General features: G+C 34.6%; 1 protein-coding gene and 2 non-coding genes across 3 annotated transcripts; 2 read left to right on the forward strand and 1 right to left on the reverse strand.

Moving 5' to 3' along the window:
- The first annotated feature begins 8,031 nt into the window (after positions 1 to 8,031).
- Positions 8,032 to 9,115, forward strand: LOC111878913 (GTP-binding protein SAR1A). Its single transcript, XM_023875401.2, has 3 exons — positions 8,032 to 8,329; positions 8,470 to 8,601; positions 8,722 to 9,115. Exons 1-3 carry the CDS (start codon positions 8,201 to 8,203, stop codon positions 9,040 to 9,042), a joined length of 582 nt encoding a protein of 193 aa, XP_023731169.1. The 5' UTR covers positions 8,032 to 8,200; the 3' UTR covers positions 9,043 to 9,115.
- Positions 9,116 to 11,497: 2,382 nt separating this feature from the next.
- TRNAA-AGC (transfer RNA alanine (anticodon AGC)) lies at positions 11,498 to 11,570 on the forward strand. The gene has a single exon. It is a non-coding gene; the product is annotated as a tRNA-Ala (tRNA).
- A 5,137-nt stretch (positions 11,571 to 16,707) lies between these two features.
- TRNAA-AGC (transfer RNA alanine (anticodon AGC)) lies at positions 16,708 to 16,780 on the reverse strand. Its single transcript has one exon. It is a non-coding gene; the product is annotated as a tRNA-Ala (tRNA).
- Positions 16,781 to 20,333: the final 3,553 nt, after the last annotated feature.

Below are 20,333 nucleotides of genomic sequence, written 5' to 3' on the forward strand. Positions count from 1 at the left end.
TTCTTTGAACTTTTCAAAGGTGTCGGACTTTTGCTTGATTAAGTAGATATACCCATATCTACTATAGTCATCGGTAAAAGTCACATAGAAGCGGTTCCCATCCTTCGTGGTTGATCTAAACGGTCCACACACATCGGTATGTATTAGGTCCAATAGACCCTCGCCCCTTTCACATGTACTCGTGAAAGGCGACTTAGTCATCTTTCCAAGCAAACAAGACTCGCATGTGTCATCTTCCCTAAGGTCGAATGACTCCAACACTCCATCCTTTTGGAGTTGGGCTATGCGTTTCTTGTTGACATGTCCAAGACGACAATGCCACAAGGATGCTTTATCCATACTAGTGGAAGAATCAATATTCAAAACATCATTTCCTAAGTTATCAACAATCATAACGGTTTCATATATTCCATTACATGGTATAGCTTCAAAGTAAAAGACACCATTTAGATAAGCCAAAATAGAACCATTCTCATTATTAAAAGAAAATCTAAATCCTTGTCTATATAAACCATGAAATGAAATGATGTTTCTTGCCATTTCTGGCGAATAGCAACAATTGTTCAAATCTAAAACTAAACTATTCCTAAGCACTAAGGAGTACACTCCAATCTTGGTCACAGGCGACGATCTTCTGTTCCCCATGATTAGATTGATCCTTCCTTGCTCCACATCCCTACTTCTTCTTAGTCCCTGCACATTAGAACAAATGTGATAACCGCAACCGGTATCAAGAACCCAAGAAATAGCATGATTAGAATCGTTAGATTTGATTGTATATATACCTGCGAAAGATGGCTTGATCTTTCCTTCTTTGATCGCTTGCAGGTAATCCGGGCAGCTTCTCTTCCAATGTCCTATCTTGTGGCAGTGGTGGCACTCTGCCTCCTTCGGGTTAGAGCAGGGCTTGGCGGGATCAACTTTGGTCCCACTAGAAGAGGCACCATCTCGGGCTTTCACCTTGCGATAGTTCTTCGATGAAGCTTTCCTCTTCTTTCCCTTCCCTTGTCCAATAGCCAAGACAGGAGCAGCGGGTGGATTGGGAGTGGGTGCAACAGACTTGTCCTTGAAGTTGCTCTCAGCAACCCTCAAGAGACCTTGGAGCTTGCTTAGGGTGACCTCTTCTTTGTTCATGTGGTAGGTCATCCTAAATTGGTTGTACATCGGAGGCAAAGAGTGAAGCACCATGTCGATCGCCAAGTCCTCACCGAAGTCAACATTTAACTTGCGGAGGCGGTCAACATACCTTTGCATCTTTTGCAAGTGCACGGTAAGAGATTCTCCATGACCCATCTTCGCGGAAATCATGTTAGTGAAAATCTCATACCTCTCTTGTCTCGCGTTTTGGTGGTACCTCTCCAATAAGTCTTGGTGCATCTCGTAAGGGTACATGTCCTCGTAGGACTTTTGGAATTCGGAGTTCATGGTGGCGATCATGATGCAATGTACCTTCGTTGCATCTCGCTCATGAGTTTCAAAGGCGGTGATTTCGGCGGGAGTAGCAATTTCGGGGTTGATTTTCTCGAGCTTCTCATCGAGGACATACTCCTTATCCTCATAGCGAGCAATGGTGCGAATGTATCTTATCCATTCGCTAAAGTTCGTTCCATCGAAGGTGACCTTTTGGCAAAGGCTCATCAACGTGAAAGAACTAGCAGCAGCGTTGTTTGCGTTTGACATCTACAATTAGAAAAGGACAAAGATAGATTAGAATAAGAATCCCCAATTATCACCCAATAAGAAAATTAGGGCTAGGATCCAACAATAACATTTACATACTAGAAAAGGGATGCCGTAATCTAATATGCAAATAAATTGAAGGTAAGTGAATGACGATTCACTAATTCTCCATCAAAAGCTTACACTATTAGTCCTAAGTGTTTTTGAGAATTCCTAGGTTCGGATGAGATTCATTGAATCTATTCAATGGCATGTTTAAATCTCGATATGCCCCTCTTGTTTGTGACTGGGATGCCGAGGATCACAAAGCGGGTGTGAATTACCATGCAAATTCACATGGTGCCTTCATTGTAACGATCACCTATTCGATGTGCCGGTAAACCACACACGCTCCATCGAACTATGATAAACAATGAATCACCCTTTGCCACCTTCGCTTAGAACCAATTAGTGTGCCGGTAAACCACACACGCTCCACTAACATCTCAGCAAGGTGCAAAGTGTAATTTCATGGGATTGCATCAATTCACTTTTCCTAAAGTAACTAGGATTGGGAAATTTTTAAAAATATATGTAGTTACTTTATATTTCTTATTATACTTTTAATGAGAGGATGAGGTTGCCCTATCCTACCCGTTCGGCTAACGACCCTCCACCAATCAAGCAAGCGGTGGGTGTGAGTGTACACCCATTAAGCGCCATTTTATAGGCCGCAACCTTATACCCACCTTATAGATCGGCTTCGTGAATGAGGCCTACTAACGGTAAGACTAGCATTTAGTTATACATATATATATTATTCTAGTAATATCATATTAGTATAGGGTTGTATTTTAAAACTTTTAAAATCTAGGGTTTGAAATTTAAGTTATCTAAATTAAAGCTTTTAATCACAAAAGTAAATTTCAAAACATGAGGGTAGGTTTTAAACATTTAAAACATGGAGGATCAAATAACAAATAATTCCAATTAACAATTAATATCATAATTATCTATATTTGATTTATTCAAGATTTCTTTTTAAGATAATTACCAAAATAATTAAAATAATTAATTAATTATCATATAAGGAAATTAAATATTTAATTAGTTGATAATTACCTTTAATTAGATCAAGATAATAGTTATATTTATCAGAAAAACGAATTAAAGTTGATCTAATTAGTTTATGGTAAGTTAAGATAAGATAAACACAAAGAAATCCCGAATCTGGCCATTCCTGACGCCTGGACTCGCCGAGTGCACAAGGGGACTCGCCGAGTCAGGCCTACTCGCCGAGTCCACCTTGGGACTCGCCGAGTCAGTGACACAGAAACCAAAAAATCGAATTTTGCAGGTTTGTTTCAGTTAATCAAGCAACAATTTACAGAAAACCAAGCTATGCTCTGATACCACTGTTGGGTTTTAGCCATAAGAACTTTCCTATGTGCGCATGCAAAACCCTAATGCTCGGATCTAGGCTTTCTAATAAACATGCATTGAATCCAAGTCTTCTAATGACTAATTAGGTTAAACAAGAACATTATAACAGATCTAGAATCATACCTTTGAGTTCCTTGTTGATCTTGAGGTCTTGGAGCTTCTAGAGTCACAAGTGTCACTCCTCTAATGGCTTACAAACACCAATAGCAATAAGAATGATTTAGGAGAGAGGAGAGGGGAGGAATTCGACCAGAGGTTCCTTGCTTTAGGTCAAGTGTCGAATTCCATCAGCCATGGGGTCTATTTATACTTGTAGATTCCTTAATGATTACAGATAAGTCCCTATCAGATAATCTTCTCTTAAGGCTATCCAAATCCATTCCTAGATAACTCTAATGGACGATTTTAAGCTTCCTAATCCTCTTAGAATTCGTCCATAGTATATCCAAATGGATTTACAGTTTAAAGCTTAACTATCAAACAATTGACAGTTTATACCCCTTTATTTAATTAATCTCTTTAAGTCACCAAATTAATTCTAATTAATTCTATGACTTATATTAATCAAATAACAATATATTATTCATTATATTATTCAAATAATATATCAATAATATTTACTCTCTCTTATTAAATCATCCTATCAAGTTGCTATGGTGAAGACAACCCAAAAGGACCATGCACAACCGAATATAGTTACAGCCTTAGACACTATTCCAACATTTAAAAAAAATTGAAATTAGTCGATAATCAATGTATATTCCAGGACCCCAAGCAGATGCGTTGCCTTCAGCAACAAAAAACGAAAAAAAAAACCATACCTGCGATGAGGGATTGCCGGAAGGGGGCTACGTCGGTGGGGGGTTGCGCCGATGATGGCCGTGCTGAGAGGAGGAGTGTGGTCGACGAGAGGTGCTGCGATCAACTTCTTGGAACGAGAAGCTGTGGGAATAATGTGTTGGCCGTTTTTTTTTTTTTTTTTTAGGTTTAGGTTGGTTTGAAGAGTTCAGAAGTAATTTTCAAGTGTTGTCCCAAGAAGAGGACGGGAAGACGTTTTTAACTTCGAAGTCTGCGAAAAAACAAACAACTGCGGAATAGAAAGTGTTGTGTGTGTGCTGCGCCGCGCAACACAAAGAGGTTTGAAGATGTTTTTAATAAAAAACAAACACCACCTTATTCTCTTGAAATCTCTAAGTTGAAAGATCATCAAAAATATATGCTTATTAATTTATATGGTTCATCACTTTCTTTATCGTGCGTATTCTTTGAGATTGTGCAAGGTTTTTGATGCTCAATTAAGAAGATAAAAATGAATGAAAAGAAATCACTTGCAAAAATTTCTATGTGTGCAAGTGTTTAAGATAAAGAGAAAAGAAAGATGGTGTTGCAAAATGTGAAACTACCTCCCTTAATAGGCCTATTATATTAAGGGAATCATTTCTCAACACTTGGGAAAATGCTTCTATAGTGGAAAAATAAAGATCATCATGGAATGACGTAGACAATTCTTTTTCCAATAATTAAACATCTATCCGGTTTATATTGCTTCTTTTGGTTGGCTATCTTTATAGATGTTTAATCTTTTAAGTTTTAGTGTGATAATAGTATGCATATTTTGCAAGGGGGTTTCGAGGGATAAAGTGGATAGTTGTATAGTGTCTAATTTTTTTTTGTTAAATATTTTTATTTAAAAATAAAATTTATAATAACAATAAGTGAATTTTTTTTGTTCGTCTTGAATTTTTGATTATATTTAATTCTTCAAGGTCCATCCTAAAATATCTATATGAACATGATGATGTAGTTACTAAATCAACAACTTGGCCAATCTCAAGTTGTTCAATAGAGAAAATAGGTATACGATCAAATGGAAAAATGTTAACCAATTTAGTGCATAATTAAGTGGTACTTTATGTTTTTTTTTTCTTTTTAATTTAAATAAAGAAAAGATAACATTATGCGTTTATGATGTTATCATTTATCCTTTATTTACCAAAAATGAAACTCTTTCAAAAATCCGAATCCCTAAATGGATAACGACACAACTTCAAATTTTAATCAAACTAGGATTTATCCATAATTTGACCTCTTACACACAGGAGCATAAGTCTACCTACAACAGTCTAACACATACAAATTATTATCAATCCATTATAATCTAAAGGCGTCAAAGAATAAAGATACAACTTTCTTAAGATTTAAGCAACTTATAATTTTTAATTAGTGACATAATCATCATCTTTTATTAACACGTATCAAATCATATATCTACTTTTATCAATCAACAACAGCATAAAACGCTAATAATTTCAACTCGTTGGTTGTAAATATAGATATATGGTAGTCAAACAATATCACCCGTTATTTCAATGATCCTTGTTAGTAACATAACCTAAAAAATATTTGAGATGGTACCAAGAATTTCTTTGGTTTATATGATAATAATTTGAGTGCATTTTCCCCAAAAATATAACTTTCTTTCATATTTGTTACAGTAGCATACACATGTTAGGCTTTAAGCATTTCAACGAACGATTAACGATTTCACACACACATAGTAATAATAAAAACAAAAAACAAGAAAACGATATTTAACGTGGTTCAGTGGATATGAAAAATTGAGTTACGTCCTTGGACAAACAACAAAGAGATTTTATTAATGAATGAACCATTACAATTTTTGCTAACTTAGGGTTATAAGAATTCATAAGACATTTATTTATACGGGCAAATTGATCCAAATTCTAACTCTGATAAATCTGGTCAATGATGCATTTTAATGTTGAATATGATATGTGAACTAATCTATTTGGTCTGGCTAGCAGGTATGAGGCCGATAGGAGAATCATACTTCACAACTCAATAATCTCTCACTTAGAGGCTAATCAACTAATCCGTTGCTATCCAATCTAAAATTTTGTAACCCCCATCTTTGTCTCTAGTTGAGGCATTCTCTTTAAGTATTTGAAAAGGCCATTCGAAGCCATATACAACTTCAACTTTCTATCATCACTACTTTGGTAAACATGTTTGATAGATTCTTTGTACTAAGGGTTTTCAAATTTAGAGTCTTATCATTATAAGTTCATAGATAAAGTGACACCTTTATATGAATGTGTTTCATCCTAATGTGAAACACTAGATTATTTGACAAGTGGATTGCACTCTGGTTATCACAATACAATACATAATCTTCCTACTGTATCGCTAGTTCTAATAGGAAGTTCTTCAACCATATAAGCTTCTTGCTCGCTTATGTAATAGTCATGTACTCTATTTGTGTGGTTGAAAGATCACATTTTCTGTAACCAGGACATCCAACTGATTATCGTACCCCCCGATAGTGAACACATAACATGTTGTGCTTTTTCCAAATCCATACATCCCTCCATATCAACATCAATAAAACCTTGCAAGACTATCTTTTTTCGTCTGAAGAATAAGACAACCTATGAGGTTTCCTTCTAATAGCGTAATAGCCATTTACTCCTTTTCAATGTTCATTGTTTGGATTAAACATAAATCTACTGACAACTATCATTATATGTCAATCTGACCTAATGCATACCATATTATATTATATTATATTTTTTACTAATAAAAGATTTCGAAAGAAGAAATTGTATTCATTAGTCTTTTTTTCTTTTTGTAAAATGTATTATTTATATTTTGTTACAATTATTTATAAACAAATTAACTTTTTTTATAACTTATTTTTATATAAAATTTTCAATGATGGACAAGAAATTAAGGTTAACTACTTTACATGTACTTACAATAATAAAACCAATGTTACATAAATGAATGGATGATCGTTTGGACCAAATACCTAAACTTGAACCGGAACCGAACTGTAGCAAACCGAATAGGACCGAATAAGTTATTTTGTTTGGTTCTCGGGTATGTATTTTATGCTTATTTAGTTCTCGATTATTTTTGTTCGGGTTACCTGAATATTTGCTTAATCGGTTCTAAAGGAACCAGACTACATTAGGACTGAACAATCTATCCGATTTGGTTCTCAACTATTTTGGTTTGGGTGCTTAATGTTTGATATTTAACTTATATACTTTTATATGAATTTTTAGATGCTTAATATTTAGTGTTTAATATATTGCTTTCATAACTATTTCTTAAGATTTGGATTCATATAATTTATAGTTCTTATAATCAATCATGATTTTTTTTAAATGAATTGATATGAGTTAGCATTTAACAGAAGCATCATATCATGTTAAAAATATAAAAAAAAAATATATTATTTTAAAACTTGTGAAACACAACGAGAGAAATAGTTTAATACGATTCGAAAATATATCTTATTATATTTATTATACCTTAAATAATTACAAAAGCAACCTCGTAAGTTTAAAAAAAGTACAAAATAATATGGTTTATTTGATTCTTTTCGATTCCATTCGATACTTATAAATATTGTAAATATTATTCTGTTTATTCAGGTAATAAACGAACCTAACCGATTAATACATGAATGATGAACCAAACCTGATATTGGTTTAATCGGTCTGGTTTTCGGTTCATCAAATTAATCTTATTCGCTTTTTGTTTTATTCGAATCCGGTCCAGTTCGATCTATTTCCGGACCGAATAACATGTTACTTAAATTTATTGTACTTAAAAGTATAGAAAAGATAATGACAAATATTTGAATATATAGGCCAAATTGAAAGAAATAAGGTATTCTTGAAGGGGCAACATGCAAATAAGAAGATCTGATCAGCTACACTACAGCCTAGCAAATCAATCTAACGGCTCAGATTCACTTGATGACACAATACTTCCTTTTCTCTCAAATCCTATTGGTTCGATACACTCACTTTCTATGATCAACCGGTTTGATAGATCCAACGGCTCACATTCCACTGGCACACACACACACAGGTGGTATATAACTATACCAAAAAAGACCTAAATTCAAAATTGTGCCACATTTGATTTCGTTTCTGCTTTTCTTGTTCTTCTAGGAAGCTTTAGTTGTTGAATCGAATTCAATTGGGTGTAATTGATTAGAGAACTTGGTTGTTGTTCGCAATTTTTGAAAAATCGAAGCTCATAGATTTTGTAGAGACTAGTAATCATGTTTTTGGTGGATTGGTTCTATGGAGTTCTGGCGTCGCTAGGTCTATGGCAGAAGGAGGCTAAGATCTTGTTTCTAGGGCTCGATAATGCCGGCAAAACCACTTTGCTTCATATGTTGAAAGATGAGGTTAGTTCATTTGATCATCGTGTTGTTATAGAAAATTTCGATATATGATTGATACTTTGCATCACATTTTCTGCGATAATGTCTGAAAACATCACTTCCTTCAATCTAAAAACCGATTTGTGTGGCGTTAATCTTTTCAGAGACTTGTTCAGCATCAACCAACACAATATCCGACATCTGAAGAGCTGAGTATTGGTAATATTAAGTTCAAAGCCTTTGATTTGGGAGGGCATCATATCGCTCGAAGAGTTTGGAAGGATTATTATGCGAAGGTATGATTCGATTGAATCTGTGTTTGATGCTGTAGTTGAATATACATCGTGTTCTTCTATACAACAAGGATTGAATGATGATGAATTGTAGTTAATTGTGTTCTTGTTTTTTTAATGAAGGTTGATGCGGTTGTTTACTTGGTGGATGCATATGATAGAGAACGATTTGCGGAATCAAAGAAAGAACTGGATGCACTTTTATCAGACGAATCATTGGCAAATGTACCTTTCTTGATTTTGGGCAACAAGATTGACCTGAATTATGCTGCATCTGAAGAAGAATTGCGTTTCCATTTGGGTTTGACCGGGTTGACCACCGGGAAAGGTAAGGTGAATCTTGAAAATTCGGGTGTTAGGCCATTGGAGGTGTTTATGTGTAGCATTGTGAGGAAGATGGGGTATGGAGATGGGTTTAAGTGGGTGTCTCAGTATATCAAGTAGGAAAAAAGATCGAGAAAAATATGAGTTGTTAACTAGACAAGTTTATAATATATCTTTTTTTGTGGTTTTGGAATTTTGTTGGAGTTATTTTGTTTTGAAAATAGCATGTTCTATGTTCTTTTTATTTTGTTTTGGCAAATGATTTTTTTAGAAAAAAAAAACACAATCTTGTCATATTATATCAAGTTTTGGTTTTAGGTCATCCCAAACATATTATTAAGTTGTATTAAGTTTAAGAATAAATTGGCTAGATGAGTAATGATGATTATATGTTTTATTTTCGTTTTGTATGTCATTTCACTTAAATGAATAAAATAATAAATGACAATTTTATCCTTGAGTTAAATTACACAACCTGTCCTAATTTTTTTTCTTAATTCGGACGGTCAATTAGATGTTGCGTATTGGGTCCCTATCAGACATAAAATTATCATATTACTTTTATTATAATTGTTATATATATATATATATATATATATATATATATATATATATATATATATATATATATATATAATCCATTATTATAATTATAATATAAAAGAAAATAAAATAAAGTCATATAAAACTACTTTATCCATCACTATCCTTTCTCTCGATCTCCATCTCTCACCTTGATCTCGTCACCGTTCTACAAAGAACACCATCGACAACTCGTCTGTTGAAGCACCACCAACGTCGTTGATAAAACCGTTGTCTCCTTTACATCTCTCTCTCTCTCTCTCTCTCTCTCTCATCAGTCAATGGTTGTCAGTGTTCAAATTCTCATCGAGCTCTAAATCAAGAAACTCTACAGCTGACAACTCTTCTGGTGAAGATAAGTTGTCGTCTCTCTCCCTCTTCAGATCTCCACACGATCTATCGTTAATGGTGAAGATCGACAGAGCAGACTCTTGATGGTGTATATCGGCGGCTTTCAAGTGCATATCTCGTATCCTTATCATCCACATCAGATTGTTGGAAAATCGTCGACACCCGATACATTGTCGAAAAGGGTTACAGACGGCATCCCCCAACACTCTCATACCTTCCCTAGCACTTGCAGACAAAATCTGTTACTTCGTCTTCTCTAGTTGAATCGAATTAGTAGTGAGTTCGTCTCTCTTCTCTAGCAGCAAGCTGTCGATATCGACAAACATTTGGGTTTGCCATGGATTCGTTTTTTATTTGGTTTTGAAGCAAGGAATTGATTTCTTGATAGAGAGTTGCTTTAGTTTGGATTTTCAAACGTCTGGGCATTGAAGAAAGAAACGTGAGTTTTGAATTTGAAAGGTTTATAGGAGTTAGGTTTCCGGCAACTTAAGCAAAAATTCTGAGTTTTTTATTCGATTGTATTTCTTTACTGGAAAAGTTGAAAGAGTTGTTTGTGAGAGAAGTTGAACATGAATGGAAGAAGACAACGGGGGGAGGGTTGGGTTGAGCGGATGAATGTGATGGTGATTTTTAATTTCTTTTAGCGAGATCTTATTTATTAAAAAAAATAAAAGATAAACAATAATTAATCTTATTAGAAAATAAGATATAAACAATAAACAAAAAAATAAACAATGAAGGGTAATATAGTCATTTAAGGTCGGATAAGAACCAAACCTATAACAAAAATGCATTTTAGGGACCGTCCAAATTTAAAAGAACAAAAAAAAAAGAATAGGGACTTAACGAACAGATTACCCCAAACCATAAGAACCATCCCTATAATTTACTTTTTATCTTTGTATTTGAAAAAAAAAAAAACAATTTTCATAATATTCATCTATTTTAATAATATCACAAATGTGAGAGATGTTGAAAGAAAAAAAAACAGGGAATGTGTTAGCATCTAAATACATTACGTCATGGTATTGAGTAATTTTGAATAGATTAAGTAAAAAAATAAATAATCATACATAGTTGTTTAGTTGTGCGTACTAATTCTTTATTCCATTAAATTCATGAAGTTATAATCAAACACACTTCTCATATCTATTTTTGATTAATTAATTAAAATAAATAAGAAAAGTATAAAAATATAAACCATTAAATTCAAAAAAATCTAATTATAAGAAAACACAACTAAATAGATAATATTAAAAATATGATTTTTTTTTAAATCATAGTGTAAACATTTGTAATATGTTACACTGAGTTCTAATCGAAGGTTGTGTGTTTTGGCATCCTGTAATTCCTTCTTGATCGAATTAGACGAGGGAGACAATTTTGGTGGTGTATTGAGTGAAGTTATAAAGGGAATAAGGGATTAATTAATGGCCATTAACTGTTCACATAACGCATAATAATCCAATTTCCAAATACAAATTTTATGTTTTTAAATTTGTTCCGAAAATGTACGTAAGAAAATTTGAGTGGTTTAGAATATTAATCTTTTCAAACTGAAGCATATAAATGTAACTGATCAACTTAATGGTTTTTTTTTATCTGTTTTTACATTTTATAGCTTACTAAGAAAAACAACATTGGGGATGTAGCTCAGATGGTAGAGCGCTCGCTTAGCATGCGAGAGGTACGGGGATCGATACCCCGCATCTCCATTTTTTTGTATTTTACCATAATGGTCCTTCACCTTCCAAAAGTTTACCATTTTTTTTTTAAAACTCCGACATTATGTCCGAGTTTAATAAATAATAGTATAATCCATCTTTTCTATTTTTGCTCGTCATCATTACAAGCTGACAATCATACATTATGTCGGATTATATATTTATTAATTCAAAACTGTTAATCCATTTCTTTAATTTTGGGCTTGATGTTATAAAAGATCAATTAGCTAACTTTCCAGTTTTATTATTGTAAATAAGTTATTGTTTATATCTGAAAATAACAATTGCTATATATCAAACTAAAGAAGTTAAGAAATTATAACACAATTCCTTAATAGAAATTTGCTTGTATTAAACTTTTATATAGATTTTCTTTTACCAATTCATTTTGTTATACTAATTAATTATTCATGTTAATATTTAGCATACTATTAAAATTAATATGTGATAAATATTGAGAGTGATTTGGTGAGACTTTGTAATATTCCTGCATGAAAATTATATCATGAAATTTACCCGAATTTTATCATTTTCATTCAAAAACAAAATTAAGAATAAAGAATAAAACAACCATTTCATATATAATCAAAGACGACTATCCATAGGAAGGCCCTAGAATTACCGTCTAAAGGCCTTGAATGAGAAGTTAATGGGCTGCTTACTCCTTAAGCTAAGGAATTAGGCTTTTCTTCTTAAAACTCTAGCTTTGGCTCTAAGCTACATCAGCTATATAAATGGTTGTACCCCTTCATAATTTCAGACACTCTAAACCCTAGAAGAATAGTCGGAATTCTCAAGCCTCCTCCTCCTCTCTCCTCTCTTATCCTCTTGCTTAATTTGGGTGTGTGTTATTAGAGGTGTTACACTTGATTGTGAGTTGTGACACTTGCTCTCAAGCTTCAAGAACTCTTGGATTCACATTGTTATTACGACATAACAATCAAATGTATGTTTACTATCTTTTGTTATATATTTCGAAAATAGTATCTGCCTTTTAGGGTTTCCCAATTGATGTTCGAATGTTGTATGTTCAATTAGAGAAAACATAGATCGAGAAATTAGGGTTGCATGTACACATAGGTTTTTTTTTTGTTTGTTATTCACAAACCCATCAAAAAGGGCTTGAAGATCGAGAATTTTGGCACCATTTCTGACCTATTGAAGGTATAAAGCTTAAACCTTGATCATTGTATGCTTAAATCTAGTTTTAGGGTGGAAAATGTCGTGAGAACTCACCCAATCCGATCCCAACTCACTTCGTTCCATTTAGTCAACTCGGTCACGGATAACTCACTCATCACGACAACCTAATCGTTCCAACTCGTGAACCCTCTTTGGTCACTTCGTGAGCACAACAGGGTAACCCAATCGTGAGAATCATCTTGGTCACATTATGACACCCTCAATGTCATGTGGTGACTTCAGTCTGAAACCTCCCTTTAGTGATTTGAGTCCTTAATATAATAAGTCTCTTACTCAAACCTTTCCAGAAGCTTAAGGGGACTCCAAAGGTCCATAAAAATGATTACTTTATGGAAATGCATGCTTCATGCATGTCCTCAATCCATTCTACGTGAAAAGTTAAGAAATAACACCCAAACTCACAGTGCTTAGATCCAATACTCAACCAACTCCTAGATTTGAACCTTATGATACTCAAGGGACCCTTAGAATCCATAAAGTTGCCAACTTTATGAATCCCTTCCATTCAAGCTTGCTCAAACATAAAGAAAATGGGACAAAAACCTAGATTTAGCAACACTAAGCGATAAAGTTTGGATCTTGGACACTTATAAATGTCCCTAATAAGCACAAGATGATGATGTTTCCTTGTTAGATCTACAACTAGAGCACCTCCTTCTATATCTTCTTTTCCTTCCTCAAGCTACAACTAAAGCACCTCCTTCTCTTTCTTCGGGGAGGTTTGGATAGACTATAGGCCCTGCGAGGCGGTCCAGTCAGGCCGAAAGCCCGACGAGCGGACTAGATAGGGTGTAGACCCTGCGAGGCAATCCAGTCATGTCGAAGGCTCGGGAGTGATCCAGATGGGTTGTAGGCCTTGCGAGGAGGTCCAGTCAGGCTGAAGACTAAGTTATGCATGCTGTTGTTTTTTATTTTTATATGGTGGCACTTTGGGGCATCTCACTAAGCGTTAACTTATATTTTTAGTTTTGTTTCAGGTACTTCTGAGGACCGTGGCATGGCGACGACGTGGTCGTACATATCCTTGGTTTTTATGTTGATAGATCTTGGGAGACTCTGAATTGAATAATATTTTGAAAACATTGATTTTGTAAACACTTTTTAAGTAGTGGGTTGTTTTGAAAAGTTTAAAATTTGCTATGATTTTTGAGATGTTACACTTTAGCTTGTCACGTAATGACCAATCTTTGATCTTGTCGTGACACCCAATTTTATACAAAAACCAAGTTTTTGACTCCTTAAAACTCTAAATCGATCCATCATGGAATACAGGTGTTACACTTTGGAGTTAGTGCCTTTAACTAGGGCTCAAGTCCCAAAAATTTGGGTTACATAAAATACGGCGACACGACATGACATTTCAGACACGCGCTGCGATTCAACCTAAAACCAAATCTCTTTAATCCTTTATTTAATTACCCTGACAATAAAATCTTCTTAAAAAACATGTGTTACAACTCTCCCCCAATTATCTGGATTTAGTGCTCGAGATCCCTCACAAATTAATCACTCTGATTACTTCTAACACATTCCTCTACGGTTTCTCCAAGCCCACTCATTATTCTGCCTGAGCTGCCACTTCACTTTAAAAGCTACCTTATGCAAAGTGTTAAAACATGAAAAGCATGCATGGAAAATCAAATCACATTTATATCTTTCGCATTTCATATTTTCGGTTTCCCTACGCCATATGTTGTGGAGCTTCTCAATAGAGCTCAACGAGTCATATATAGTAATGTTATGACACAAGATCTATAGATGTGGTTTTTTGAAAACAAAATTGACATCCAAAAAAGGTTAGGGGCACAATGTGGTGATCTCTTACCTACTATGTCTATGCAAAACTTTTATTTTTAGATTGAAATCAAATAATTACATTTTAACTTGTATTGTAGAGCGTTTATTTTACTATATTCCGACTTATATTGTATTCTTTGTATAAGATTTGAGAGAGAGAGAGAGATGCATACCCGGATGTAAATGTATATGCATATAATTTTTTTGAGTGACCCAAATACTCCTAGGGTGGCTTAGACAACTACTCAATTTGATCTTAAAAGGGGAAAAAAAATCAACTTTTTTGTATTAGGGTGCAACTACCTTGTGCAACTAGCCAACTATTATAGCCTATATTTAGAAAAAAAAACAAAGCAATATGATACAACAAGACATCACTATTGCTAGACACTACGTATTATTTATTATTTATTACGCTCGTCCTGTTTAACATTAGACCAATGTAATTTTAGTAACCTATTTTCAACAATTTTTTTTTCTTTTAATGACCGAATTTCTTGAATGTTTTAATTAACAAAGGTTGCAGAGTTGCCTTTTTGTTATTTAAAATGGATCAATTTTCTTGTGATTTATGATTATCCCAAACATGTTATAAATAACATATATAATAACTTAATTAAAAGTGAAGGAAATTAACCGATTAAAAGTTATCCAAAATACATTCAAATGTATTTCAAAACTTCATAAAAGCCTATTTTATTTAAACAAAATCAATTTTAATCTCGGTTGCATTAATTGTAAGGGGTTATCGTTAGTTAGTTTCCCTGATTAATATTACTTGAGAGTTCAATTTTGGCAAATATCAATTACCATTAATACGTAAAGATCCGTTGTTAAGATTTCCTTCCAAATTAAACATATAAACAGAAAATCAAGAAACCAACGAAACCCTAAACCTCCCCACTGCATGTGTTATATAAACACCCACTTCTTCCGCTAGATTTTTCACAACCATCCACAAACAAAACGTTGCCGGAGAACGCCCATTTTATCGCCGGAGATATAGAGAGACTGTGTTTCCGATTTGGTGTGTAGGTTCTCTTTCTCAACATCCGATCTTATCGAACTTGGATAAATATCAAGTTAATGCGAATCTAATTGAAAACTCTTGTTTATCCTTTTTCTTGATTTCGCAGATAACAGAAGTTGTTGAATATGGAAGAAAAAAAGAGATTCTATTTGCCGTGTGCAGACGACGATGGAAATCCAAATTGTTACATGTGTGGAGCCAATTTCCCATCGATGAAATTCCTGTATCATCATATGCTCCTTCACACTGATTCCGATTGGTTTGATATTTTACCATCGGAGCCATTGAAGTCCACCGTAATTGTCTGTCGTACACTTCTTTCTATCATAACATCAAGAAACTCTGATCCATTAGATGATGATTTGAAGGTTAACGACGAAAAGGGTTTCAATGATGATGGGGAGATTGTCGATTTGATGAAGTTTTTACCATCGTGGAAGCTGACTGGAAAAAGAGGCCGCCCGGCTGTCACGGGCAGGAGAGGCTGCCCGGCTGCATGAAGATGAATTAACGAACGAAATCAACTTCTTGCATGATAAGGTGTATCTGAAATTCTTGCAATTGAATATTGAATTTGAAGATCGGTTTTGGTCGTTTTAATCTTTCTTTTTTGTCATAAACTAGTTTTAAATGAAAATGTTGAAAAATTGGGTCAATTCATACATGCATGCTACAAATTACAAAGTCTCGGAAAATCACTCCCAATTCTATAAAAAATATTAATTCTAATAGTACTAATGCTAAATATTAACATGAACAATTAGTTAAAATGAGTTGCTATAAAATTATTAAATTTTAATACAGAAAATTTCTATTAATAAGAGTAGACTTAAAGGATTTTAATTGTAAAAAAATATATTTATAATTGAACTTTTACATCATTAAACCCAAAATTAGTTAAAGAAATGTATGGTTAGTTTCTAATGACAAACTATGGGGAAAAAATCCATTTGCGTTGAGAAAGTTTCTAGAACAAACTTAAATGATGATGAACAAAATTAGAAATTAAAAACTGGTAATTGCATATACTTTTTGTAATTGTAAAAAAGTGATTAACATTTTGGAAGACAAGGGACCATTATTGTAAAAATTAAAAATTGGAGATGCGGGGTATCGATCCCCGTACCTCTCGCATGCTAAGCGAGCGCTCTACCATCTGAGCTACATCCCCGTTTGTTTAAAATTGTTATATAATACTTTATTTTTCTTTTTTTAATTTCTAGAAAGCAATTTAATCAGTCCAGAATATGTGTTTCAAGTTTGAATAGATTAATATTTTGATCCACTAAAAGAAAGTCGCTTTCTTCCCTCGGTTTTCTTATGAGCATTTTCGGTAACAAAATTTTCATCCTTTGGGTACGATCATGAACTTCTTTCTTGAGGGTAAAATGGTCCAAAACAAACAAAAAAAAAATCTCCCACTAGTAAACTTGAGAGCAAAAAGCATCAGAACAACTAAAAACGGATTTAAAATTATGTAATGAGGTTGAAATCTTCAATTAACCAAAACGAAAACAGCCCCATAAAAAAAAACCAATCCCGGGGTAAAATGGTCAAAGTGTAGCAAAAAACTCCCACCAAGTACAAAGCCTTTTTCTGAATAAGGCAATAAGCATCCAATAAAACTGTTCCAATTACTGATCGATAAAGGGCATAAACATGCCAACGGAGTATAAGGATAAACCCATGACGAAAACATGCAAAGATTTTATCAGATAAAACCAAACTAAAGGCGCATAGATATTGAAACGATACATGCAAAAACAAACATATACAGAAGGAAGAAAACACACACACCAAAGTCAAGATCCCCCTACTAACACAACCATACCACACGATGTGTAGGAGAAAGAAGAGGAGTAAAACGATTTGAAAATTTTCAATATGATTAGTTGAGAAAAATTGCGTGCAGTCGTGCAGAGAAGAATATATAGGAGAAAACGAGTGCATGCGAAGAGGAGTAAAACCTTTCAATATTAAATGATACCCAATCCTAATTAAATAGTTTCATTTTAGTTATATGTATTTTTTATTTTTAGATAATTTTTTGACAAAAACAATAAAGTGGTACATGTGAATAACTTAAAATTGTTACTTTCCTGCAAAAAAAAAGTTTGGACTAGCACTACTAGTCCAATTTTTTTTTTTTTGGAAAATTGGTCTTAAAAAAAATATTTAAAATGATGGATTTGCCGTTAGTATTTTTTTTAAATTATTATTTTTTTTTATTAAAATAAATAAAAAAAGACAAAATGTAAACACTCATCCTCACTACAAGAATAACAGCCTATCACGACGACACGTATCCCGACGACAAAAATCGTCGCTAAAAGGTGGTCTCTGCCGACGACAAGTAGTCTCCAAAACGTTTGACTATTTGGACCAGATCTGTTTGACCTTAAAAGGTATCCAGACGACAAGTCGTCGGGACAGAGTGGGTGGGAAAGACAAAAAATTTCGCGGTCATCTGAAACTCTATGCCGACGACAAGTCGTCGGTATAGGGTAAAAATCCAACGTGGCGATCCGTGTGAAAATTTTAATTTCTTTTAATAAAGACAAAAGATAGTGCACCATCTTCACATGTCGTCGGCATTTGAACCCTATACCGACGACATGTCTTCGACATAGGATTTTACCATTACAAAAGGTATTAGTGCATCGCTCATTGTTGAGTTGCATATAATCATATGTCGTCGACATATGATTTTGCACCATCTTCACCAGCGACGAGATATAGGTACATATTTGGTCCTTGTTTTCTTGATTGTTTATGATTGCTCAAGATTTTAACTCCAAATTTGGGGGTTTTTCTTTTATTTTCTTAATTTGTGCTTTTCCGTTGCCCACCAGCCACCACCATCAAATCCGACCACCGGAATCCGGCCATCACATCAAAAAGAACAAAATAGGTTAGTGTTTTCTTTTTTGTTGAAATTTGATATATGTTTGATTTCATGTTTATAATTGTAGATTTGAACATGAAGATTTGTTTTTTGTTTTCTAATTTTTATAGTAGATGTTTATTATGTTTTTTTGTTAATCTTTTTGTTATTTTGAAGATGAAGACTTGTTTTTTTTTGTTAGTTAAAAAAAAGTCTTATACCGACGACATGTCGTCGGTATGGGTTTTACCTGTAAAAACTGTTGGAAACTTTTCCCGATGACAAGTCGTCGGTATAGATTAATAGTAAAACTTTTTTTTTTACCTCGAACATCTTTCCCGACTATTCTTTACAGACGACAAGTCGTCAGCATAGGTGGATCTGTACCAACGTCATCTATACCGACGACAATTTCGACTTTTACCGACGAGGCTATATCGACGACTTTGTATGGTCGACAAGTCGTCCGTATAGGTTTGACCGATGACATGTCGTCGGCATAGGTGTTGAAAAAGTCGTCGGTATAGGCCTCGTTCCTTGTAGTGCCTCCCTTTATTTGCCAGGTGCATCACTTAACACCACCATCACCCGTCTACAGAAGAACCACCACCACCGAAAGTTGTCGTCGTTGTCGTTGTCGGAGAAAGAGAGACGAAGAGTGACACAGACGAAACTGGGGTTTGTAAACCCTAAACCACCTCGGACCAAAGAGAGAAAGAGAGAGAGAGAGAGAGAGAGAGAGAGAGAAGGTGTCAAACCATCCGTGTGCCGTTAGGGTTTGCTATGACAGGCGGCGGCAAGAGGTTTCTCAGGGGGTTTCCTACCGTCGCAGCATCTATGTCGACCTTTAGATCTATGTTGTCCTTCATCTCCATCGTAGCTCGCCAACTCAGATCCGGAAAGACAAAAATGAAAAAGCGGCGGTCGTTTGGGAGGGAAGTTTCAGATATGAATAACAACTACCGAAGTCTTCCTTCTCCGGATCGATCTGTTGAATCATGGTGGGATGAAGACGAAGGGCGACGACATTTTTTCCGAAGAGACGAAAGACAAAGTTGGCTGCAAGACGAAGGACAACGCTAGTCCTTCGGTCCTTTATTCGTCGTGAGGATCTGGATCCGCAAGACAAACAACGATGTTAGTGTTTCTAGGGTTTCGACATTTAGAGGGTGGCTATACGACAGCGTAAGTCCGACTGTTAGGTGCATTTTATGCACCTATTTTGCATGTTTAATTCTGTCATTTCATAGCATTCTACTTTATAGTTCTTGCATTTAGTTAATTATTTGGGCAACTTCATATTTCATTAAGAATGCATGGTTCTTCACTACTTTTGATTTATTTTTGTAGGCATTATGGATCATGGAGCATGGAACTTGGAGCTTGGAGCTTTGGATCTTGAAGAGAAGTGGGATCGGTCATGCCATGGAAGAAAACATGAAGACATAACCTGAGTCATTGTGCATTATTATCTTAGAAAATGACTACGTTCGAAACACGGTTCATGTCACACTGGCACGGGTCGTGTTTGTCCTTTCTCATCTTATATTTGAGCAACATGACTCGTGGTGAAGCTAGGCTGAAGATGGAGCCAACACTGAAGACTTATTGGATCTTTAGCAAAAAGCATGGGCCATGCCAAAAACACATGGTCAAGACAAATGGAAATGCCAAAAACACATGGGCAAAAGGATGACTATGCTAAAATGCATGGCCTTATGGCATGCACGTGAACATTAATTAAAACAGGAGAAGACATAATTTTGAGGGGCAGAGACGGTTTCTGGAACAACTAGGGGGGATTTTGGGAGAATTCTTGGAGCTTTTGAGACGACCAAAT

The sequence above is a fragment of the Lactuca sativa genome, chromosome 9 (assembly GCF_002870075.4).
Source record: "Lactuca sativa cultivar Salinas chromosome 9, Lsat_Salinas_v11, whole genome shotgun sequence".
Classification (NCBI taxonomy): domain Eukaryota; kingdom Viridiplantae; phylum Streptophyta; class Magnoliopsida; order Asterales; family Asteraceae; genus Lactuca; species Lactuca sativa.